The sequence below is a fragment of the Vespula pensylvanica genome, chromosome 8, assembly GCF_014466175.1.
Source record: "Vespula pensylvanica isolate Volc-1 chromosome 8, ASM1446617v1, whole genome shotgun sequence".
Lineage (NCBI taxonomy): Eukaryota > Metazoa > Arthropoda > Insecta > Hymenoptera > Vespidae > Vespula > Vespula pensylvanica.
In genome coordinates, this window is record NC_057692.1 from 4422132 (window position 1) to 4448849 (window position 26718).

Below are 26718 nucleotides of genomic sequence, written 5' to 3' on the forward strand. Positions count from 1 at the left end.
ATATATATATATATATATATAGACATATATAATTTGAATAATCGATAATTGGAGATCTATGAAATATAAGTTTGACCAAGAGTACCGTCCTTTTAACATATAATATCACCTATTTCCATCTACACCAACAATATAAAATATTAACATTTTTTCTTTAAACAAATACTTTGTGTTAATTATGATTGAACGCGATACTATATATATATTATATTTACTTGTGGCCCATATCAACAATTCCATTATTTAATATCCCTACGGTTTTCTTAATAAACTTCGATATATTAATCTTCTACAATTATTAACAAGGCACATTACGTTCAAACAGAACATACAAAAAGAAAAATATATCTGCACAGCCTGATAATAAATGTGTACAAATACAAAACTGCTTACTTCACGTAAATATTTGCAGTGTGTACTTAATATTTATATATATATATATATATAACATTAAATTTATATATATATATAACATTAAATGAAACAAGTTTGCAATTAAAGTATACGTCAGTATCCAGTTAGTACGAGGATCTTGATTCTGTAGATACCATAAAGATGCAATTACAACTGGTCTTCTTGAGAGAAATCCTGGAAATATTACGTATCTTATTGAATTGTTCATTACATAATAAACATAATAACGTTAAGACATTGTAATTATAACAATGTGAATTGCTTCTAAATACTGAAACAAGTAAATAAAAAATTGAAAGGACAGATGATGAAATATACATAGCAAACAATATTTTTGTTGCGTGTAAAAAAATTTGGAAAATTGCCTGCGTATCAAACTATATATATAAGTTTTGTCTCTGTAAAATATCATTATAGAAAATTTGAATTAATATTACAATATATTTCAAATTATGGTATTGAGTAAAATTATTAAAGTAATGCTCTACTGCAATAAACGTATAAAATATTGATAAATATATTGAAACAATTAGACGGAAATTATTTAATGTCATTTGACATCATCTATGTTATTTTATCGAATTTGAGTTGAATAAGAGTTTCGTAACGCGATATCTATAACTGCTAAACAAAAAAAAATTTTCTTCTTAGGGTGATGTCTACTTGACGATATATTATAATATATTCACGTGACCCTTGAATAAGTAGAATATTTATTACCTAAAGCGATTACAATAATAAATTTTTTATATATAAATTTTCATATAATGGTGTAAAATAACATTGTGCAATATATATCTAAATATACTGTATCTCTTCTAATATACATATATAATTTTATGGAAGCTACTATACAATGTGCGTTTTACTCGTTACTTTAATAGAAGAAAAAAGAAATAACATAATTAAATAAAATAAAAAGTAAAAGACAGGGTATTCCCGTCATATAAAAAAAATTTCATATATAAACTATATTAGGTACCTTGAACTCTACAGTAGCAAAAAATATTAAATAATTTCTAAAAACATTTGATAACTATAAATATCACTTTTTAGAAATATAATTGTTTATGGATATTGATCATAACAATAATTTTACCTTTATAGATTAAACTATGTATTTAACATGTAATAACGTGCAAATTATTATTGTTGATATGAAATATGATTGAAAAAGTAAAAATTAAAATAACAAATATATACGTATTTTGTATCTAGCTTTGATGACCATAATGCATATTGTGCGTTAATATATAATGAAATGTAATTAAACGTGAGCTGTCTTTTGTACCTTCATAGCAGCTTTGAAACCAATAGTAGCAACTACACCTAGTCCAAATAATATCAAATAAGGAATGTACTTTACTCCTGGTACATCAGGCCTCTTTGCCACCAACGATATCAGCATACTTAATTTTGTATCATTATAAGGTGGATAGCGACATCTAGGTAATGATATAAAATATATCAATATATTTTTGTTAATTAATGAATTATGTTATAAAATACAATCTATTTCTTACGCTGCCAACTTCTCTCCTATAATGTTGAAATCTTTAATAAGACATCCTTTTTTATGCACGAAAGTATCGTAAGTATACTTTCCATGATATGCACCCATGCCCGAATTACCAACTCCTCCAAATGGTAATGTTTCCACTAAAAAATATATATATATATGGAAATTAATATTTACAAATAAATTCACAAAATAAGAATAAATAATAATTATCATCAGTGACATTAAACGTTTTGTAACTGTAAATAAAAATTATAAATGAAATATATTTAAAATGTCAATAGTATATCTAATATAAAGCATTTAAAGTATCAATAATTAATCTAATATAAAGCATTTCTTAAAACGCGTTGGCACCATCATACCCTAAATACATGCAATATAAGATATACAAATATCTCTCATTCCAGCAAGCAAAATTAATATCTTCTTAATAAAAAGAACTTACTCTTTAGCATGATAAAAGAACATCTAATTCGATCTTACATCACACAAGAAACTTTTAAGAAATCACAAACACACACGCACATTGTATTTGATATATATAATATATATAAAAGATTTTTATATAATATCATACAAATACCTGCTACATGCAGCATTGTATCATTAACACAAACACCGCCACTAGAGGTATTGTTAAGAATCATAGACACATTTCCTTTATTTCCACTAAATATATATAGTGCTAATGGCTTCTCCCTATATCAAATATATACGATAAAAGAAATAATATTTATAGATATAAATTTATCATTTACTATAAATACTCACATAATAAAATTTCTTTAAATAATATAAATATTCAACTTTAAATATATTTTATACTATACATTATAGATTCCATCTTCTAATATTTTTTTTTTTATATTATATTTTATTTAACTAAATTAATATTGTAATACCAAAAACATAGTTTAAAGGTAGTGCATATCTAGTTGTAATTTAAATATCACATAAACAATTCGTATAATTTTTTACCATTCATGCAGTAATATATTATAACATATATTACAAATAGCTTCAGTAAAATGCAATAAAACCCTCCACCATATTTAATTTAAAATATCAAACTTAATAGATTATGTACAGTACAATCATTAACAGCCTCCATATGAATATTCTCTTCACGTGGCAAAATTTTTCTTTCCATATATATCCCTCTATGCTTATCCTACAGCAAAATGTCATTATAATGATATCTATTTGAAAGCAAGCAACAAGCTAATGATAGCCAATGAAAATCATCATCATTATTTTGTTGTTTGTTTCTAAAAGAGAAAACTCGTCACATCTTCATTAAATAACCATTACTGACACGCTGATATTTTCTGCTGTAGAATAAAGTTGAACAAATATGGATATAAGATATAGAAAAAAAAAATTCAACCATTTTATGAAGAGACATATCTACTTGCAATGTTATTCAATTTTTCTAATTTTTCTAATTTTCCTAGATCTATTATTTTAAATCTATTTAATTCTACATAATTTTTTTTTATAAATGATACATTCTATATATTAATATATATGTATAATAATGTATAAAATAGGATCATGCATAGAGTGCATTATATACAAAAATGTAATTGCAAAATCTATAAGGAATTGTATATTACTAGTCAATCATATAATTTCTATAATTCTGTGATTGATTCAAAAGATTAATGAAAATTATGAATATGCTTAGTAAAAAAAAAAAGATGTAATGATACTATTTCTTCATGACAAGAAATTCGGAAATATTTCTAATTAATATATTTTTTGGCATTTACAATTGTTTAGCTGTTGTATCTAATTTGGGAACTTGAAATATATCCATCGTATTTGACAATACGAAGCAATTATATTTTAATTCTTGAATACAATTACTAAATTTTGTATTGTCAATCATTTCTGCTTGTAGATGAAAAAAACCTACATGCATGCATGCATTACTTTTGATCCAGAAGTAATTGATATTACAAAGAAATCGTTCATTAATATTTGCTAATATATTAAAATATTGTTTTGTAACATTCAAGACAACAAATATATTTCAAGTGCTAAAGTTAGGTAAAATTCTGTATATTTGTAATAATTATAAATTTTACTACCAATTTGTAAGCAAAGAAGCAATATATAATACCAACTTTTTCATATACCTATCACCTAATAACCTGACTCACCAGAATATTGCAATATTGTATCGTTGACACATACTGATCCACTACGAGTTTGATTTATTATTAAATTTCGTACTCCTTTGTCCTTGGAAAAGATGTATAGTACAAGTGGGATTTCACTAAGTATGAAAAAGTGATCATTGTGCATTGTTTTTGAAATGAATATAACATGTGTTTCTAGATTCGTGATTATGAAAAATTGCACTCTATGATTTTTGCAATTATAAATATTGCTCTAAACAAATTACTTTAAGTAAAAAAGATATTCTTGATTGTTATTTGACTATATTTAAATGTGAAACGATATTCATCTTCACTTAAATCAAAGAAATTGTTAACTTCAAATAAAAAATAATCAACTATTCAAATCTTTCTGAAATGTATCTTTTGAAAAATATATTCCAAGTATCTTAAATATAAAAATTTGTATAATTATTAAATCCATTGGATTATTATCATTGATACTCACCGGCTATTAATAAAACGAATAGCTTCATAAGCATTATCAACATTAACAATGGGCAATATTGGTCCAAAAATTTCATCTTGCATAATTTTATCAGTAGGCTTTACATCAATAAGTATTGTTGGAGAAATATACTTTTCTATAGAATCACAGTCACCGCCTACTGCTATTTTTTCACTGTCTAATAGATAATTCTTTATACGGCTGTATGGAATTCAATATAATTTACTTAATAGAATTCAAAAATTCAATTGATTTAAAATAGAGATACTTACTGAAAATGATTTTCATTAATAATACGACAAAAATCAGGACTTTCTTTAGGATTTTCTCCATACCACTCTTTTAAGATCTTTTTTGCTTCAGCCACGAATTTATTTTGAACTTCTGTAGAACACAATATATAATCAGGTGCAATACAAGTTTGCCCAGCATTTATGTATTTGCCCCACAATATTCTCTTTGCAGCTATTTGTATGTTTGCCGTACTATCTATATACACAGGACTATAAGAATAATAATTTATGAGATGAAATATAAAGAAAATATCTAATAAACTAAAAAATTTATATGTTAAATTTAACTGTTGCATTTTGTAATCATACCTTTTACCACCCAATTCTAAAGTTACAGGCGTCAAGAATTTGTTAGCGGCTTCACGAACGATTTTACCGACATTAGTAGAGCCAGTATAAAATATATAATCAAATCTCTGCTTAAGTAGTTCAGTCGTTTCTGATATGCCTCCTATTATAACATGGTAACTCTCCTATTTGATATATAAGCAAATTTATAATAAAAAAGAACCCAAAATAAATATTTGATAAATTGTTCCATAATACATACTGTATCTAAATATTTTGGAATTATTTCTGCCAAAAGATTAGCAGTAGCTTGTGCAATTTCAGAAGGTTTAAGAATAACACAATTCCCAGCTGCTATAGCACCAATCATAGGTGCCATAGTTAATTGTAATGGATAATTCCATGCTCCAATGACAAGCACAACGCCATAAGGATCTTTACGTATTTCAACACCATCAAGAATATTAACTATTGCTTTAGAAGGCTAAAACACAAATTTTTTAATTTTTTAAAAATAAATTCTCTTTGATATGTTCAAGTTTAAATAATAAATAAATTCTTATACCTTTTCTGGAGCAGAAAACTCCTTAATATTATAAAGCATATGCTTAATTTCTTGTTTTGTATAATCAATCTCTAAAATCATAGATTCAAATTTACTCTGGAAAAGAAGATATAAAAGAATAAGAAGATATAAATTTTTAATAATTCTTAATTATTATAAATCTTCACCCGTCTTAAATCTGATGCTAACGCCGATATAATTTCAGGTGTACATTCTTCCAACATTCGAAGCATTTGTTTTAATTGCTTTATCCTCCATTCTAATGGTCTTGTCTTTCCACTAAAAAACGTATCTCGTGTACTTTGTACAATCTGAAAAAATTGAGTATTAAATAAAATTAAATATCAAGTAAAATATTCTTATCAATAAATAAAAATCTTTCATTATACCAAAGAAAATTAAAATTTTGCTGCTGCAAAAGATTTTATATTATATTAAAAATATAAAATATTATACTAAAAATATATAAAACAATAACTTACATCTGCATAATTCACTGCCATTGTTTTACCATTAACTTGCGCTGAAACAAAAAAAAGTTGATCATTATAATTTACATTACAATTTACACCACTTTTTATAAATTACTTTAACCTTAATCTTTGTACATTGAACTTGATACCACGTTCTTAGTATTCCAGTTATACATTTTCCTTATTCATGTTTATTTCTTGTGTTATTTAAAGATTTATAGTTTGCATAGATTATAATAATATATATTAAAGAATGATTTTTAATAGAGAAAATAATGTTTTATAAGTCGATTTAAAAAAACATCTCGTCAAAACTTGTGATATAAGAATATTAAATTTATTATTTTTGTAAGAATTACCCAAGCTATACTCTTTTTCATCTATAATTAAGGAAACCATCTTATGAGTAAGGAAACCATATAACTATTTTTAAACCTTTTTACGCATGATACTCATAAATGTTTTATATAACAAACAATTTGGCTAATTTTTACATATATTTAATGATAATATATGATAATTAATGGTAATACATGATAATGTTGAAATATACGCTTAAAGTTATAATACCGATCGTTATCACGAGAACAATATTAAGAAATATTTTCCTTAATGTTTTTTCCATAATTCTTTTGCAAAAATACTTATTCTGCGTTAGATTTATAATCCTTATTTAAAAATCAAGCAAATAGGTTATTTATTATTACCGTTATTGTTAACACTGCCAGACAAAATGTCACGTTTCGAAATATGTTATTTCATCGGAGGATCTCCCACTTTACTTAATAACTTATGCTCTTGTGATATACGCAAAACATGCATTAATCTACTTATCGATTAATTGACTTATCGAATATATTATAACAATACACTTCTAAAACAGAATACTACGCTGATAATCCTTTTGTCAAAAAGATATAAAAGAATATAAAAGAAACGTATATGGGATGTACAAAATTTTACATAAGAAAAGAACGCGATGTGTAACTATATATATATATATATATATATATTCAATGTATCTCATCCTCTTCGAGCTACTGTCACTTCCACTTCACATCAAGAATTTAAAAAAATAATAATATTTAATCAATATAAATATATATCTATAAAAATGTGATGACAAATTTATAATAAATCAAACTGTTTATGAATTTCGCTTCGATACTGTGTCAGATTCTTAAGAAAAATTTATATCTATATATATATATCTATATATATATATATATATATATACATTTATTTATTTATTTTATTATTTCGAGATACTCGTATGCTTTATAGATATTTAAATTTAAAAAATATTAATATACGTCATTCGCGAAAAATTTACAATGACAGCATATGCATATGCACAATTCACGCAGTCGGCAAAAATTTTAATCGGCAGAAAATCAGATAAAATAGGAGGGAAAAAAAAAGAAGAAAAAGACGTGTAGTTAGTAACCCGGAAGTCAACAATTCAAGATTATATCTTCGTCATCGTAAGAAAAAAAAAAAAATCGTAAAAAAAAAAGAAATGAAAAAGAAGAAGGAAGAGAAAATGATATCCTTTTTTAAACAATCACTTACTCATAATTATTGAAGTCACGTTTTTTAATTTACATCAACTCGTAGAAATACAATAAATGGTCCTCGCGAAGAAAAAGAAAAACCTATAGCCGTATTTATCAAATAAATCACATATAAGTAACGATTCAACCAACGGTATAATGGAGCGCAAGAATAAAATTGACGCGAACATTCCCGCTCCACACTTTTTCTTTGCTCTGCTACTATCTATCTCTCTCTCTCTCTCCCTCTCTATCCATCTATCTACATCTCTTTCTCTCTCTCTCTCTCTCTCTCTCTCTCTCTATCTCTCTGCCACTCACGCTAAGTATTAATAGAAATGAAGAATTCTTTACAAGAGTATATGTATATGCTCAACGGTTTTTGATTCGCTACCTTCTGCAGTTCCCTCTCTCTTCTTTTACGCACTTCGGATCCTGTATTTCTTGTTCTTTTTTTTCTTTTTCTTCTCTATTTCTCTCACTTTATCCTTCCTTCTTACAAATTTCCATCTTTACGTAATTTCATCATCGTTCGTCGGTAGATGTCAGGACGATCGCATCTTTTATGTACGCAATTAATATCTAACAAATTCTTACAATTAGTACGAACCTTCGTTCTCTAAATCGTCTAATAATATTCTAATATTTCTATTTCATCTCTAATATTTATCTACCGTTTAGTTGCAACATTGAAATTCCTGTTAAAAGAAGAAAGAAGAAAATATAGTCGAATTAGTTGTGTGTTGTATGTATGTGTGTGTGTGTGTGTGTGTGCAAGAGAGAGAGAGAGAGTAAAAAAAGAGTAAAAGTGAACGAATCAGTTAATCTATAAAGATAATATAAATGTCAGCGTTATTTTAAAGGAATAGAGTAAAAAAAAACGAACAAGTTATGCGTTTATATATTACATTTACATAATTAAATAATACGTGTATAAAGACAAAAATTTAACAATAAAAACTAGGTTAACTTAGTAACAAAAAAAAAGAATAGAACTAATGGAGATAGTAAAATTAAAGTAAAGTTATTGAAAATTGCGATAATGCAATGATAACGATTATCATATATTTTAATTAGCTCAGAAATAATTAAAGATATAATCTCTCGATGTTTCAAAAAAAATAATTCAATGAATCCATAAAAGACAGTTATAAATGCGTTTCAGCAACAGATACTATTGAACAATTTCAAATATAATAAAAGAAAAAAGATAAATAAATACAAAAAATTACAGTAGTTATGATGACAAAATAGGTCATGATTCATGGAATAATTTACACAACTTCTAAAAAAAACTTATTATCATATTTATACATATATCAAAGGAATAAGGATAAGCTATGACATATTTTACTTCAGAAATTTCATAGTTAGAAATAACAGTCAGTTTTTTAATCCATCTATAAAGATTAATTTTTTATCTTTCTTAAACGAAAAACAGATAGCAATAAAAATAAATTGATCTTAATATGCAACATGCATCAGTCTTTGCTTTGTATTTATGTAAATAAAAAATTAATATTCACTATCGTCATTAAAAATATTTGGTTTAATAATTCATAATGATTCATACATGATATTATTGGTATTCATTATCAAGAAGGATTACTATATAACATTTCTATATAAGGTTCTAAAAGAAAATATCTATGGAAATATCAGACAATTAAGGTATGTAAGCTGTAAAAGGAAATGAAAGCAGAAATTCATAGAATTTCTTAAAACAAGAAGTATAATCTCAATTAATCTAAAATCATATATTTTCATAAATAAAACAGAATCAACGATTGTGGGTTTGTATGTTAATGATGATTTAATAATAGATTTAAATAAGGAATTAATTGAAAGCCAGCTGAAAAGGTTAGGTAAGAGATTTAAGATAAAAATGTATGCTAATTCTAACTTTTTATATATCTAGAACTTGAAAAGATAAAGTATTAGAAATAAAACAAATCAGCTATATAAAACAATTATTGAAAGTCTGGAATAAAAAATAAACCTATGAAATCCCGATACTACCAAATGACGACACCTTAGAAGAATCAAGTGCAAAGTTCTATTATATAGAATTTGTTGAAGAAAAGAGTGAGTCAGTGCATAAAAACACCTGGAAAGAATAAAGTAAAAAATCTTAACATTATCTAAATTTTACTTTATTTTTGTGTGTGCTTTTTGAACATATGTGCTAAATCAGCATGCGAACTATTTTATAATGATAGAATTCAATGATAAAATTATTTTAAAACTCAAGATAACAGTGCTATATATACTTTAAATGCATGCTCTAATTGAATGCTTTAAAAAAATTAATCCTACCAAACACGTTGTAACGTGGTATCTGAGCAGTTTCTACGTGAATTTTCACGCAATGATGATTTTTGTCAATATCTCTTTGCTGATTAACATCACTATTAGGAGATGTTGATACTGTTTCCATCGTGAAGATCCAATACAAAGGAACAAGCTATCAATGAAATCTCAAAGTTAATATTTCATGATTAAAAAATAATATGGTTACTGTTTTTTAATAAACATTAAATTTAACAAACGCTGTATTAATGTAGATGAAAAAAAATTATAATAATAAGTAAATAAAAAGAAAAACGACAAAGAATATACATACGTACATATATATATTTGACGTTTCTACCTTTTTTTAAATTTTGTTTAATAGTACAATCGAACGAAATTCTGCGTAAATTCTATCCTATGTTTGTACAATATCTTCCTCTTATTGTATCATTATACTTTAATACTTATCGAAGTATGTATAAAATTCAATAACTCAAGGAAATGCTTTACTTAAAAAATTATAAATATATCATCTTTAAGTATAGAAAAAGCATTTTATTCGAAGATGACAACAATTGAATAATCACGATACAATCGTCCTTTTTTTAGTACCTACAGCTTAAGGACGAATGTACGTTGCGCAATAATTCACTAGTTTGTGGTTATTAAATGCTATAAAGCTGATAATATTGTATAGGTAGTTTCTTCACTTTAATAGTGCTCGTAAAAATCGATTTTTATAATGGCCCGTCTTTCATTTAGTATAAAAAAATTTTTTTATATATATATATATTTTTTACGGTCATTTAAGATAACAAATGTTGAAGGAACCATGAACAATTTATTAAAAAAATATGCCTGACATTAATTAAATAACAAAGACATTAATTAATAAACAAAGTAAGGACAATTTACTCTGTGTCAATTAACTCTTAGACTACATTTAAGATTTTGGAGGATGGCAGTATTTTTTTAACTTTTTCTATTTTATTAGGATTATTTTAAATCTTGTTTTTTAAGAGTAGATACATTTTATGATACAGAAATAGCTTTGTGTAATTTAATTTCAAAATTATAAATTCTATATTATTTCAAATTATTATTTATATTTAGTCCAAAAATAATTAATTGTTTAAAAATATTTTACATTCTATTATTGAGACCTGTGTTTATTTAAGCACATTAAAATCATTTATCTTTCCTCAACAACTTCATCCGCTTATATCATTATCAAAAATACTAATATGTAAAGGGATTTGCTTTAATCTGATATATTTATTCTCAAAACTATCAATTTTTTTTATATATTTTGAATAAGAACAACAAAAGTGTTTCTATTCTTTATGCTTACTAACGAAAATATTGAATTAGTAAGAATAATGGCTTTTTTTATTTATTATTAGATATTCTGGAAACGAATCTCGGTAGCCCTATAGAAGTCACTTTTTAATTTAATTTTTATCACTTCTTTAAACCTCTTATGAACTTATAATTTGCATTTTATACACTTGATGATATTTTTTTTGCAAGTAACAACACAATTCTCTTTTTATTTTTCTTATGTTTCATATAGTTTGATATTATTTATATAATATAATGACAAAATCATTCCTATTATGTATGTATATTGAAGAAAGTTCAAATGATAACCTATGTATAATGAACACTATGATAAATTTATTTTTAAAAATATGAAAATATAGAATAAAATTAGATAATTATATTATCAACTACACAGATTTGTTAAAAAATGACATAGATCATATCATGATGTTTTAAAATGTTTATAGAAAGCACAGAATAAAATAAAATATATAAATTTATCTTGTTTCTTATTTACTTCATATATTTACTATTAAATATCGATTATATTCACAAAGAAAAAATTAATAACGATTTAGATGACCAATATACACTCGGTAACTCCTTATATAAGTTCTGTCTAGTAGAAGTTTCCTATATAAACTTTCTATTTTCTATTAGCTATAAGCGATCTAAGAGCAAAAAAAAAAGAAGTTACAGTAATTTAAAACTGGTAACATGATTCATTTAATGTTCATTCATATATACATAGTTATATGTTTAGTTAAAAGTGAAAGTTATAGCTATTATACTATACATATTTCAAAAGAAATACTAATTATAAATATTATATAAACGCCGAGTAAAGTAGAAATATAATCTTATATTATAAAGTTTAGTATATTATAAACATTATTAGCCATTATATAGAAATGTTTGGAAGACTTACGCGTAAATAATTAAGGATCGAATTTCGATAGATTCTCGATTAACGGCTAACTGCAGAGGAAGAATTTTGCTCCGTGAAACGACTAATACACTGTGCGCGCGAATTTCTTTCAATTACGTATAAATGATAATAACCAACGAGAATTTCTTGATATCAATATTCTTCGATAACAAAAAAAAAATGCTAAAACTCATATTTCTATGTAATCTTCTGCACTTACACTTACACTTACACACACTTGTAATCTTAGAATAACTTGTGCGTCTGACGGCGATAAAAGGACGTTCTAATTGAGGCGAACAAATTATCTTATTTCGTTGTAATGCGATAATAGTGTGAAGCTAGTTTCAAATAATGGAATTTTATTATTAGATGTATATACATTGTATATCGTGTCATTCATCCAATATACCGATTTGTTTGGTGTTCGATTTGTTGACAGTGTTTTTATTTTTCTTTTTATTTATTTATTGTAAAATAATAAAAAAGTTGTTTCTATTGTTCTCTACCTTGAAGTATTCTCGTTGGAGATCGCGAATATATGGGATTAGATATCGGTTGGTATTTCTGTCGCGAGGATTACTTCCCGTACGACAAAACGAATGTATCGAACGACATTTCTTTAAATACGTTTCTCCTTGTTTGAAAAATCGTTCTAGTTTAGATAATATATTATTTCTGTATATAATACCCGTTTTATACCAACTCGCGTCCTTCCGATAAGAAACGAATGTCAAATAGGCTATACATAAGATGCAGGTATCCACCACTTAACATGTCATACTTTTTCTTTTACCCAAGTACTTACTTACACAAATATTTTATTAATCGATCCAAACTAGTTCTCACACCTTACATTACGTTAAATCATTCGTCGAAATAAGTTTGTCTATATATGTATGTGTATATATGTATGATATATGCACGCACGCACACACACACACACACACACACACACACACATAATAGTCTTACACCATACATTATATTAAATCATTCATCGAGATAAGTTTACCTCTGTGTGTGTGTGTGTGCGCGCGCGCGTATGCACACACACGAGTATACGTGTATATTTGTGTGTTTCGTTCAAGTACCAATTTTTATTTTCTTTTTACTTACGTGAATCCGAAATCTCGATTACAGCTGTTTGAAGGTCAATGCGACAAACATCTTCGTCAGATGATAAAGCTGACGTAATGTTTACTTTCTTCGATTCCTGATCGATTTGATTCGGTATATTTAAGACGACCACCTCCTCCTGAAAAGAAGAAATTTTACAAACAAATGATTAAGGAAAAGAAAAAGAGTAATCGCTAATTATATAAATCAAGTTTAAGTCACATATATGCCATGATCTTCAAATGAAAAAACAAGAAAACACCGGCTTTATCAGGGTTACGGAGAATATACGTATGTACATTTTATTATTCTTTTCTATTTTATATGTATATTATCTAAATTTATTATTTATATACGTGTACTGTATTATATACTGTACATTGTATACGTTTCATTTTGTAATTCTTTTTATTTTTAAACTAACTTTTTGTAAGTGATCAGTTAATCTCTACGTTAATATAAGAAAACGCATGATCGAGAAAAAATGTTATTAGAAAAGAAAAACGCAATTACTTTATTTAACAGTTTAATGTAATGGAGTAAATATTTTAAAAAGATAATATCGAATTAATTTTTCGAAATACATATATGTATATACAGGGTGTCCGTCCATAAATGAACGAGCAAATATCTCGAGACTGGTTGAAGTTAATTTATCAAGAAGAAAGTTTATCAAGAAACATTTGCACAACTCCGAGTTAAATACAAAGTGAATATATAAAACTTCTTTTTCATTTTTTACACTCTTCTGACCTTTTCGATGTGTAAAGGTCAACACAATTTTTTTTTCTTCTTTAATTGATGTTTATAATTTATTTTTACAAATTTATGTAGTAATGCATCATTTACAATCGAAAGCGTTGTAATAATTTTTTATCAGATATGATTTTGATTGCAAATGACCATTACTATATAAATATGTAAAAAGATTATAATAATTAAAAGGAAAAAAAAAAAAAGAAACTATGTCGTCCTTCATATTTCGAAAAACTTGCAAATGTAAGCAAAAAAAACAAAAAAATCATTTCTTGAATGTTCTCTTCAATAACTGACTCAAAGTCATCCAAATTTCTTTCATTAAAGTTTCTCGTGATTGAAACCAGTCGCGAAATATTTTTTCGATATTTTTCAAATATAAACAAAAACAATTATTTATTTATGGCGATAGCAAAAGGGAATATAATATATGATAACGCTGATTTTAAATAATCTTCAACGAGTATTATGCATCTGTTGATCATTATTATACGAATTATGATAAATCAGTTTGACAAAAATAGTAATGATCGATTAGATGCATTCAAGGATAATTGAAATCGATGCCTAGATATTATCTTCCGTTTTTAAATATATAATTATCTTACAAAATATAATATTTCAATGGAACAGTTTTTCCATTTATTTCTTTCGATGCTAGAAGAATGAAAAATAAAGTCGCTTATTTATTCAGTGATTTCTTCATCGTGGATCTATTGTTGCATAATGGAAAAGTACTATTAAGAGAAAAAAATTATTATAAAGACTAGGATAGAGAATAATTTTTTATATTTTTGAACATGAAATGTTGATCGTAAGTATCTAGATGAAAAACAAGCGGAATCAAAACTAAAGGAATATAATACAAGAAATTGAAAAAACGTTGCTTAACATAGATGCACACGCGCGTTTATGTGTGTGTAATATTGTTTCTTATTCTATTATTTAATGTCGTATCAACCACACGTATAGGTTGTGTAGGCAACATGAGGTAAAGTTCAAAGTTTATTATATCTACATACATGATACTTTAGATAATAATCTCTTTGTATAGATTCTTTCTTTGTTCTTTATATCGTCCTTTATGATGGATATAGGTGAAATGTCATCTGAATAATATTTTGTTTAATATAGAATGATATGTTCAATTGTCAGAATTACAAATCGCAGGATAGGAAAGTGGGGGATTACAGTTAAGATTCAATGTTAGAACCGAATAAAACGCTTGTTGACCATGAGTAAAAGAGCTAATTATTTATTTCGCGGAGCATTCATGATATCTTTGACAAAAAATCTATGGCAAGATATCGTTAGTATCTTTCGTGATGATATAGTTAAAAAAAGAAGAAAAAAAAGAAAGATGGACGTATCTGTAATTAGTCGAGTTTCTTGCTGTTATTCCATTACGCTACGAGGAGACTTGACGCAAGACAATTTAATCAAATTACATTCGCACAAGTCGGACGCAGGTGTTGCATATCTGTGGTTTGTATTCGTGCAATCTCGGGGTGCAATTTTATGAATTACGCGTTACGCAAATTGAATCCTCAAGAAAATGTACGCGAACCATCGAGAATGAATAATTATCATTTTTTTTTATAATTAAAAAAAAAAAGATTCTAAACGAAAAATTGAATACAAAGAAAAGAAGCAATATACCAGCTATCGATCAAAATCAATTTTATAATTTCCCATTGTTTTCACAATTGGAATCTATAAAAAAGAAAAATTACCAAGTGATTATACGAATCGTGGTCGAAGACTTTTAATGAAATCGATCGTAAGACCTCCATCTATATGTATGTTTCTTTGACCTTAAACCTTTACTTCCTTTTCTACCAGACACTATACCTTAAGCACATCATATTGTTATTCAAGTTTTATGCGCTCAAACTTTACCTATACGATTACGACTATAATTGTAAATCATTCGTTACTCTTTAATGCTAGACTTATCGTTTATCAATAAGATCATTTTACAATTGTTCCTCCTAAATCCAATACTATCGTATTAATAATTAATATCATCCTTCAATGATACCTATCCGTTTATTGCATATCCTCTTATCGTATCATCGTTTCGTATCAATGCAGATGGGCAAATAAATGATATTTTTCGTTTTTATACGAATAGGTATGGTGATATGATACGAGGATACGCAACAAAATGCGTTAATTTAAAATCAAAGCCGAGTTAAACGACAATTTTTTTCGAATCCATCGACACGGTTAATTAATATCTGATAATAACGAAATTAAAAAGTAAAAGAAAAAAAAAAAAGAAACGAAAAGAAAAAATTACTCGAAAATATCTTCTTTATAGAAATGCAACAGATTCATTCACGAAACGATCATCTCTTCCTCTCGCTTTCTCTCTCTCTCTCTCTCTCCCTCTCTCTCTCTTTCTCTTTTTCAAGTATGATAAGATAGATAATAAAGACAATTGTAACTCGAGAAACATTAGAAAAATTAGAAAAGAATGTAATCGTGGATGAAAGGAGATCGAAAACATGGCGAATCGAACGAAACGATGACGTCGCATTAAGATGTGTGTCTATGAGTAGAGCAAAAAATAAAAGAAGGAAAAAGAGATTTTCGACAAAATGAATTAACTCACCATTTTGAAAATATCCTTCTCGTGACCTTGTTCTTGTATAATTTCCAAAACAAGCGTTCTCTCTGTCTCTAACGAGCTCGATTTAGAAGCAGCGGAGAGTTGAACTGCGAGCACGCGGCGTGTTACCGGTCGCTCGACACTAACGTGAAACAGGTTCGTAGAACACGCGTGTGCACGCTTGCAAACGAAGGAGTTCTCCTCGTTCCCAAAAGCACTGTTTTCAACATTCGCGCGCTCTTACGAATGTACTGAATTAAAATGGAAATTCAATATACAGTCGGTCACAGAAGTATCCGAAAACTTTTCTATATTCAAATCGTTTCTTTGTATTGAGAGTTATCAGAAATCGAATTTTTAAAGAAATATAGTGAAATTATTGTGCTTGTTTTTGAAGTCTGAGGAATTTAAAAAAAAAAAGAAAAGAAGAAAGAAACAGGACGATAACTTTTTCTTATAGCATCGTTAAAAAATACAAAACGAAACTCTTTATTAAAACTTTTAGTATAGAGATAAAGAAAAGAAGAATAACACGTTCAATCTTAAAGTAAATTATTTAAAGAACCTTACAATCTCTATTATATTTCTATTATGTTGTTAAACTAATCATTTAATTACCATTTTAATGATCTTAAAAAGCAAACGTAATTTGTTTTAGGATTAATCGATTTTAATAACATTTGTAGGATACGCGTAAGACGGATAAATCAATAAGATCCATATATTTCTCGTTTATAAAAACTTTAAAAATTAATGAAATTTTTTATTTGACGGTATTGCAACAATAAAAAAAGTCTATTTTTTTAATTTCTTTTCATATAACAAACCTTCGCATCTACACTACTTGGTGAAAAAAAAAAATATTCAGATGCAAAAAGTTATTAAATGTTTCTGTTACATACTGTACGTTTATTTACATGGAAATTCACGTAGATACGAGTCCAAGTACGTATGTATAAAATGTAAATACGTATGTATGCAAATAATACGTATAGATGCATCTTCCTTTGCAAAGTCGAAAACAACGGACGATGTCTTTTCCCACGGATCGACACGATCGAAAAAAATGTTTTATTCATCCGTTTAATTAAACTGTTTTCTTTAAAATTCACAAATAAGAATAAGTCAAATAAATAAAAAGAAATAATAAAAAAGTAAAATATAAATTAATACTATTATAATAGTAATAATCAAGGATTTAAATGTTCTTAATTAATTATTAATACAAATTAAAATTAAAACATAACATATATATATATATACACACATATATATATATATAAATATAAGATGATAAAAAATGAGATGAAAATAACATGAAAACGCGTTGTTATATTTTAAGTTCACGATAAGATTACTTAATCTACTTGTTAAATGCCCGACATCATTTCAAATATATGTCCGGTTTTACTTTGTTTCATATTATTACGCGCTCGATGTGAACAGTGTATTTAATACACATTACAATGCGGACATGGAGAAACCGGTTTCAAGCAAGCAAGCTACTATACGACATACGAGTTTATAATACGCTTACATCTTCATCTGACAATGGATATTTATCTTAAATATAAGTTTAACTCTTATGTAATATCATTATGAATACAAAAATAATGACAAAATGTAGCATGGAAATGAGACAATTAACTTGCTAACATTATATAATTTATTGCTTAAAATATTTTTCACTAATAAATATCGTGTATAAAAAAAATATTCTTATTATTAAAGATACTTAAACATGACAACAGCATAAAAGGCACTTTCTTCAGGAACGCTTTAAAAATTACTAATCGTTCGAGAATATATATCACAAGCATCGATTCACAACACAATATATATCATGGCTTTAGTATATTTTGTATTAGAGAAATAATGGTTATTCTTGATATATCATCAATATTATTTTGATCAAGCTTTGATTTTAAACTTGTATTATAATATAACTATTGCCTTAAGAAAATATTATGTCTTTTATAATATGTTGAATAAAAATCTATCATCGAATCTATTTATTTCAACTGTTCTCTATTAAAATATTTAACGTTAATAGTGTATTCTGAATATAATGCTCATAAAAAAGATTACTGTATACTTCTTATTTAAAATACTGTCACTTAAGTAATATCTTAGAGTGCATCAATATTTTTAACGTATTGCAAAAATAATTCAGTATTGCATTTTTTTTTTTACGTAACTACAGTCAAATACAATTGATATCAGTACCAGTCTTTAAATCGGTCCACAGCTCGTTTCCATTGCGCAATTACGTTTTCATAAGATAATTGTGATTTCTTGTTCGGCTTGAATACTTTATCTATTTTACGAAGATGTATTAATTCCTCTTTATTTCTCCATATACCTAAAACGTATTATGATAATTTTTAATTTGTATTTCTCCTTTCTTGTACATTTGTACGTACATAAATGCATGCGAAATTTAATATCATACCACAATATAAGCCAGCACAAATCGCTACGCCAAAAATTGACATTTCCACGTTAATAGGTCGTTCTACTTCCAAACCTGTTAAATCTGCCAATAGTTGCATGATGAAATCATTTTGAGATACTCCACCATCGATTCTATTTATCAACGAATTCAATTAATTTCATTTCCATTATCGATAAGTCACTGAAGATTATATCTTTACCGTGTTTTTTTAAATGTAAAACAAGTCTCAGTACGCAAACTATCATAAAGTAACAATGTCCTGAATACAAGACTTTCTAACAATGATCGCACGATATGGCCCTTGTTCGTCGTAGACTTTACTCCTAATAAACCAGCTGCTGCAGTATGATTATTTATTGGTGCCTAAAAAGAATATATTATACGTTTAGTATTTTTTTACGTAATTAAAATTTTAAATATTAATATACATTACAATTACATATTTTATTTTGCATTTTGTAATTTACAAAATAACTGTTTTTCATAATATAATTAAATTTCATATTTATACCTGAAGTCCGGTAAACGCCGGTATAAAGTATACTCCATCTGAATCTTCCACTGAATTTGCTAAATCAGCTGTTTCTGCTACATCCTTATATATTTCTATAACATAATACATGATTAAAGTCATTATATATATATATATATATATATATATATATATATGTATGTATGTATGTATTATGGATGCAATGAAAATATTCTAGCAGTATGAAAATTATTTGTATATCAAATGTTAATGTTTCGATATTTTGAAGATGCATTTCGTAATTTAAATAGTACAATTTTATGAAAAATTACCAAGAGCTTTTGCCCATTCCATGAGAATTCCAGTATCATTCGATGCACCTTCTACAATGTAAACTAATTCAGATCCCATGCGCCAACCAACCAGAGGATAAAGACCTGATGATTAGTTTTACTTTCGTTAGATATCATTTAACATGTGGGTACATAAAAGAATATAAGATTTGTATTCTTTTTTACACTTACCAGTAATAGTTGCATGTGGTTCTGTTCCAGTATTTACGTTCACAAAAGTTCCTGTACCCATCGTAATCTTCATATCGCCTGGTTGAAAGCATCCTGAACCAAATAAAGAAGCTGCTTGATCAGCCATCTGAAATTGTAAAAAATGATTATACGTTAAAAGTAAAAATGAACGATAAACAAATTGATTTTAGAAATTATTCGAAATTCTTAAATCTTACGCAACAAACTATAGGAATTTCAACGCCAAATATATGTTTTGGTGTAACACCAAAATTTGTAGTTGTATCAACGATCTTCGGAAAAATGTGGGACGGAATTTTTAATAAACTAAATATCCAAGTAGCCCATTTCATAGTAAATGGATCAAACAGTCCAGTAGCAGATGCGCTCGAAACATCTGTTATATGTCTACCTATAAAGAACAAATAATATATAAATAACATGTATGAATTAAATATATATATATATATAAAAAAAGAAAAGAAATATGTAATCAAACGGAAACGTATAATTTAGTTAATTTGCAGCTTCAGTTAATATTTTTTAGACACACAGAAAACACACAAAGCGTCATGTATATTTGATCAATTTATTGCGACTATAAAACCACTATATCGTGACCATCGAATATCGTCACCAGCGAGAAAGATAGCGGCAAAATAGAAATTTTAGAGCTAAAACAGAAAGTGCAATTTTAAATGAATAACGAATGTTAATAAAGCGTACCAGTTAATTTGTATAAAAGCCAGCAATCGATACTGCCAAATGCTACTGAGTCATTTATAGTGGCTTCACGTAGACCTGATACATGTTGTAAAGCCCAAAGCAATCGTAAGGTGATCTAAAATATATGACGATGTAATTATTATTTCCAGCAAACAGTGAATTAATAAATAAATATATGCATGCTTCTTTATAAAAATATAATATTAGTTATAATGCAGATTAGATTAATTAAATCACATCAAATCAATATATATTACAAGGGTAATTTGAAAAATTCGCGACTCCTTTCTCCTTTTTCTTCTTTTTTTTTTTTTTTATGTATAAATCTCATTCTTAAAGTGAAACAGATTTCAAAGTGTAAAAAAAGCCACGAATTTTTTAAATTGCCCTAATCGATTTTCGTTGTACGAAAAATATTTCTGTTGGTCATAAATGATAAACCTGAGTATTCATAAATTTCAAAACACTGCCAGCGAGAAAACGTTTGCTTTTAGATAATATGTAGAGAATATAAGCAACTATGCGTAATCCTCTTATCATTATTGAATGATTCCATTCCTTGACCATAGAATCCGCTCTTAAATCTTTCCATGTTATGAAACTGTAAATGAAAAGATTAATTATCTTAATGTGGATTATCTTAATGCGTATTGAGTTAACGATTTTTAACGTAGAAAACTTTCAATTGACTGATTAAATTTTAATGAATGAATTATTCTATATTTCTATATTTTATTATATCAGAATTGAATTGATGTGATCTAAAGCTGCATACTCACTTATGATAATGTTTTCCAGTCAATAAATTCCAACAACTAAAAGTTCCACGCTGAGCGGAAATTCCAAAACACGCAAAAGAACTTGGATCGACTCCACTGACTAATGACAAAAAATAAAAGTTAATAAAAAATAATGGTAATAAAAAAATTAAAAAATTAATGGTAATAACGAATGAAAATAATCCAAATATTAACGTTAATTCTATATTATTATAAATCATGACTCGAAAAAAAAATAATGCGTGATCTTTTGCTTGCAGCTCGTTTAAATAAAAAAAAAAAAAATATCAGTTGTAATAAATGTTATAAACACGAACATATTTATAGATCAAATTAGAAACCGAAGCGATCGTAAAAAAGTACAAATCAAATAGTAAAGTTACATTCGTAATAGTTTTCTTCTTTTTTTTTTTTTTATTTTGTTTACTTTACCGTCTATCGCATCTTTTACAGTTTTCACTATAATAGTCCATAAATGGTCTGGCTTAATCTCTACGTGACCACGTTTTTCACCAATGAGTTCCACCTGCGGATCAATAAAATCAAATAAGATAAAAATAAATTCAATATTACTTTATAATGTTAATGATATAAAGCATAATGATATAAAATATTGTATCATGAACAACTACAAATATCCGACAAAAAAATTAACCCGAATAAAATTGAATTTTGTTCTACGAACAAACTTGTTCCGTACACGGTGATTCTTTTCAAAAATAATATTTAAAAATATTTAAGATCTCTATGTTATCTAAATATAAAAAATGATGTTTTCTTTGGCACACTTTAATCTTAAAATAAAGGAATGGAATTCGAAGATTTCTTTTTTTTTCTTTATTTTTATTTCAACATAAATTAAGATGGTGAGGTCAGCGAAATTTCTCAAATAGTCAAATAATGTCTTTCTTAATATACATACAAATATATATGTGTATATAACACATACGAAATCATTAAATATATAGAATATGCAATAAAGTATTAAGAAGTCAAACCAAACAGTCTTGAAAACCAATATCAAATGGAAACATGAGATTCGAAAAGGAGTTATCGTGATTTGAGGAAAGGTTGATAAATATATCTTCAATTCGGGAATTAGAAAGTTGTATACATAACATTTATTAAAATTAGGCAAAGTGTTTGTAGTTTTTCCTCAAGACATCGATCCTTTCGGTTTGTAACCATCGCTCAGGATTTTTACGAAATTGTTTGGACCTTTAAAATATTATTTATCAAAAATATTACAGCTTTGCACGGAACATGCGCGATATCTTCATATTCGTTCGATAATAATATGTAATTAATTAAAATTTCTTCAATAATAATATGTAATTGTAATAATATAATATGTAAATAATATAAAATACCTTTTAAAGATTTCAATGCATCGATTGAAAAAAGAAAAAAGCAATCCTTCGGTTAGTAATCAAAAAGATCGATTTAAAGGAAAATCACGTGGATCTCGTAGCTTTAATACTTATTGAATTTTAATAAACCTATTTATGTAACATCGCTATTCCCAAATTGGGAAATCATTTCAACATGATCCATACAAACCAGTCGTAAAATTTACACATACGATTTTCATTGGCGCAACATGCGTGAACTATGACAAAATGTAATAAAAACGTGTCTTTTTGTATATAATCTTATTGGATGTTGCATAAAAAAGTTGGAGAAATATATAAAACGAGAAAAAAGAAAAGATCTATTAAAGAAAAAAAGATCATTAAAACGTTTATTTCTTCTTTGAAACTAATTTTTTTTATCTTTATAATTCTTTTTTGTAGAAGTTTTATTATGTAATTATTATTTATAATAATTCTAACAATAATAATTATATTAATTCTAACAAAAATAAATAATTATGAAAAAGATAAATCTTTATCTTCTATTAGTTTTTTTTTTTTTTTTTTTTTATAGATCTTTAAAATTGTAATTAAATCACGTATTGCATTAATGATATGGAAATATTCTTGTTGACGTCACGAATCTATTCGCAACACGTATTCTAACATTTAATAAATGTTTCTGCAATTTATATTTCTCTCTAGTTTACTTTCTAGAATTAGAAAATATAGGACAGCAGTATTAAACGTTATCTTATTTCTTTTCTTTGTCACATTAAAATTACTGATTAATATTATCTTGTAAAATTCGAGTATATATGTTTCAATCGGAAATGTACATACTCCGTAGGAATATATTTACGAAACATTTCCGATATATCTATACTTTATTATCTTATCTACAGACGAAAGAACTATTTTAAAACTATTTGAGACTTTTATCATATTAAAAAAGAAACAAATAAAGGAAGAAAAAAAAAAGAATGCCAATATTGTACTCGGTATATTTCGATTGTATCTTTATAAGAATCGAAACACAAGAATAGCTTGAAACATTTGTTGACCATTCAAAGAAGAAATTACTCTTATTTATTATATTATAAAATCGACAGGGACATCCAATTTTGAAAAATCAAAAAAACGTTTCATACCTTTTCGGTCGATGAGGAAACGGTGTTGGCGTTTTCGTCGATAATATGACAACGAACAGTAGTGGTGCCCACGTCGAGCGCAACGATATATCTCATTGTTACTCGGATTACGCGTGAACTCGAAGTATCAAATTCGTAATGATGGTAAATTCTAATGTATCCGACATTTAAGAATTTCGACCTCGATTCTAATTCGCCAAATGATTACCGGGTGGCGCTACCTTCGAATATGGCTGTCGCGATAGCAAAAGAACATCGAGAAACTCGTGATTTCGTGATCGGGCGTGAAAGCGGATTTCACTTCGTGCGTGATTTGAAAAAATTTTAATTTCTACCTCAAGAATAAGAAGAATTGGTCGTATAATATCTACACATGTTCATTTTATCTTTTTTCACAAACGAAACAAGACCGTAGAATTTCCTTCGTTTATCACGGCGCAACTAAGACGAATAATTTATCTTAGGACACTACGCATGCTCCTACTGTGAATACTCTTCGTAATTTCAAGTATTTAACACGGGAAAAATGATCGACTATCTCATACTTCTTGTTTCTTTATCTCTCTCGTGGGTATACATAAACATGAACAAATAGATGCTGAAAAGAATACTGAGCTTTTCAATAACGATAATTTTTCAACGCACGAAATGTATGTATGTATGTATGTCATTGTCAACATTCTTTTCATAGTTCGTCGTTGGTTTGTTTTGTTAGACTTTAGTCAAACAAATATTGATTTATTACTTTATTTCAACTTGATTTTTTCATTAACTGATAAACGTAGACTTTTAACTTTTTATTATCGCTCGAAATTAAGCAAATATAAAAACGATCTTTCTAACCTAAAATAATTTAAATGTATACGTACGTTAACAAGTTGCCTTTCATCGATGTTAATTATGTTCATTCGCGTCTACTTTTATTATAGTATTACATGAATACATATTCTTAATTTCATTTTATTTATACAATTTTTTTTTTCTACGAATAAGATAATGGAAAAAATTTCCGATTCATAAGTTCGAATTTAATAACCCACGTCGCAAGAGCCGGTTGGAACGTGGTTTTTTTTTTTTCTTTTTTTAACTTAATTTCTATAAAAAATAACGTCGGTATAGAAGGAATACTGTCATCGTTTTTACCGATTATAGTTGGCAAAGATTTTAAGAGCTTGCAGTTCGTATAATCGAAATATCGATAGTCGATAAAAATGGCAGCCTGAGTCAACAAATTTCTTGGTAAGAAATGCAATAAATACCAAACAGATATACCGTTTATCGGTTAAATAGATTATTCGATTAAGCAAACTTTTATTTTAATATCTATAAACAATTTCATTTATTTCAACAATATATACTAATCGGATCATAACATTTCGTAATTAATGAATACGACAATAATTGCCAACATTCGGAAATGTAATGTCATTAGAGTGTTTTATCAAGGTTGGTAACACAGATTTATCAGTTTTTAAGTCGCAGAACGTTAGAGGTCGCTCTAAATCCTTTATAACAAAGCAGTGAATATTCTCGTTCGTAAATCTTAATATCGTAGATATTAATCCAAATAGTAGAAAAACGTAATTCTCGTCGTAAATCAATCATCCGGATGATTCAATTTGACATTCGTTCGTTGTAGAATTTCATAAAAAAGTTTATTGTTTTATACGTATCATAAATCACATTAATTTAAGAAATTGTCAAAATATGAAAACAGTGTACGTGTATTTCTCGTTTCCGTAAAATCAAATCGTGTACTACCTACGTGAATAGATAGATAGCGCCCAAAAATATCGACAAAATTAATCATAAATTGTTAATAAAAACGACAAGATATATCGTTCCATTCGAGCGATTTTTCTCACGTCGGGGTTGGAACGGACAGATGTTTCTCTTTCAAAACTTTCAACACTTACGCATGTTGTATAAATTAAAAAAAAAAAAGAAAAAAAAAGAAAAAAAAGAAGAAAGCAATTAGAATCCGCAAGAACCCACCCAGAGGAGCTTTTTTCGCCGAAGAGTGAATATTCAATTAGACGGCTGACAGACATAACCATAAAAATAAATACGACAATGGAGTCGTCGAAGGATTACTCGTGCGATGAACCTTGGAAGGATTGTTAGAGATCGTAGAGAAGGAAAATAGAATATCTGTTTAGCTCGAAGGTAAGTGACTAAACAAGTAACTAAAGTAAGTAAGTAAGTGTATAAGTACTCGTGTCGGGTGGGTGTAACGAGGAAGGGAACGACTACGAGGAAGCGAGGAAAGGAAAATTGAGAGAATGCGTATGAGAAAAGAGATCTCGATGTAGGAGGAAAAGGAGGAGATTTCTTTGGAGTGGGAGAGAGATGGGGAGAGAAAGATGGTAAGGTAAAAGATGAGAAGATAAGAGATAAAGATTTACAGGGAAAAAAAAAAAGAAAAAAACAGAAAAAAGATAAAGAGAAAGAAGAGAAGTGGAACGAGAGGGAGCTTTTACTCGTATAA

General features: G+C 27.0%; 2 protein-coding genes and 1 long non-coding RNA gene across 11 annotated transcripts; 1 reads left to right on the plus strand and 2 right to left on the minus strand.

Moving 5' to 3' along the window:
* Positions 1-82: 82 nt before the first annotated feature.
* On the minus strand, positions 83-17011 carry LOC122630857 (aldehyde dehydrogenase, dimeric NADP-preferring). 8 transcript variants are annotated; one of them, XM_043815848.1, is made up of 13 exons: positions 16775-17011; positions 13402-13540; positions 6196-6236; positions 5881-6024; positions 5714-5809; positions 5411-5632; positions 5170-5333; positions 4840-5070; positions 4568-4768; positions 4102-4217; positions 1938-2073; positions 1706-1859; positions 83-588 (listed from the first exon to the last, which is right to left on the minus strand). In XM_043815848.1, the coding sequence occupies exons 1-13, from the start codon at positions 16775-16777 to the stop codon at positions 562-564; spliced, it is 1674 nt and encodes a 557-aa protein (XP_043671783.1). In that variant the 5' UTR covers positions 16778-17011; the 3' UTR covers positions 83-561. The 8 variants fall into 8 exon arrangements, with proteins under 8 accessions (XP_043671783.1, XP_043671780.1, XP_043671775.1 ...); XM_043815841.1 differs by lacking the exons at positions 13402-13540; positions 16775-17011 and adding exons at positions 10056-10203; positions 12283-12420 and having other exon boundaries at positions 196-588; XM_043815845.1 differs by lacking the exons at positions 13402-13540; positions 16775-17011 and adding an exon at positions 12283-12420.
* On the plus strand, positions 8316-18485 carry LOC122630860. Of its 2 annotated transcripts, none has more exons than XR_006327572.1 (3): positions 8316-9860; positions 13426-13692; positions 18218-18485. It is a non-coding gene; the product is annotated as an uncharacterized LOC122630860 (long non-coding RNA). The 2 variants fall into 2 exon arrangements; XR_006327571.1 differs by lacking the exon at positions 8316-9860 and adding an exon at positions 12581-12839.
* Positions 18486-18850: 365 nt separating this feature from the next.
* Positions 18851-24705, minus strand: LOC122630858 (putative glycerol kinase 5). Its single transcript, XM_043815849.1, has 12 exons — positions 24231-24705; positions 22160-22253; positions 21728-21827; positions 21390-21549; positions 20949-21063; positions 20441-20634; positions 20223-20349; positions 20031-20135; positions 19738-19832; positions 19426-19589; positions 19224-19357; positions 18851-19133 (listed from the first exon to the last, which is right to left on the minus strand). Exons 1-12 carry the CDS (start codon positions 24324-24326, stop codon positions 18991-18993), a joined length of 1527 nt encoding a protein of 508 aa, XP_043671784.1. The 5' UTR covers positions 24327-24705; the 3' UTR covers positions 18851-18990.
* Positions 24706-26718: the final 2013 nt, after the last annotated feature.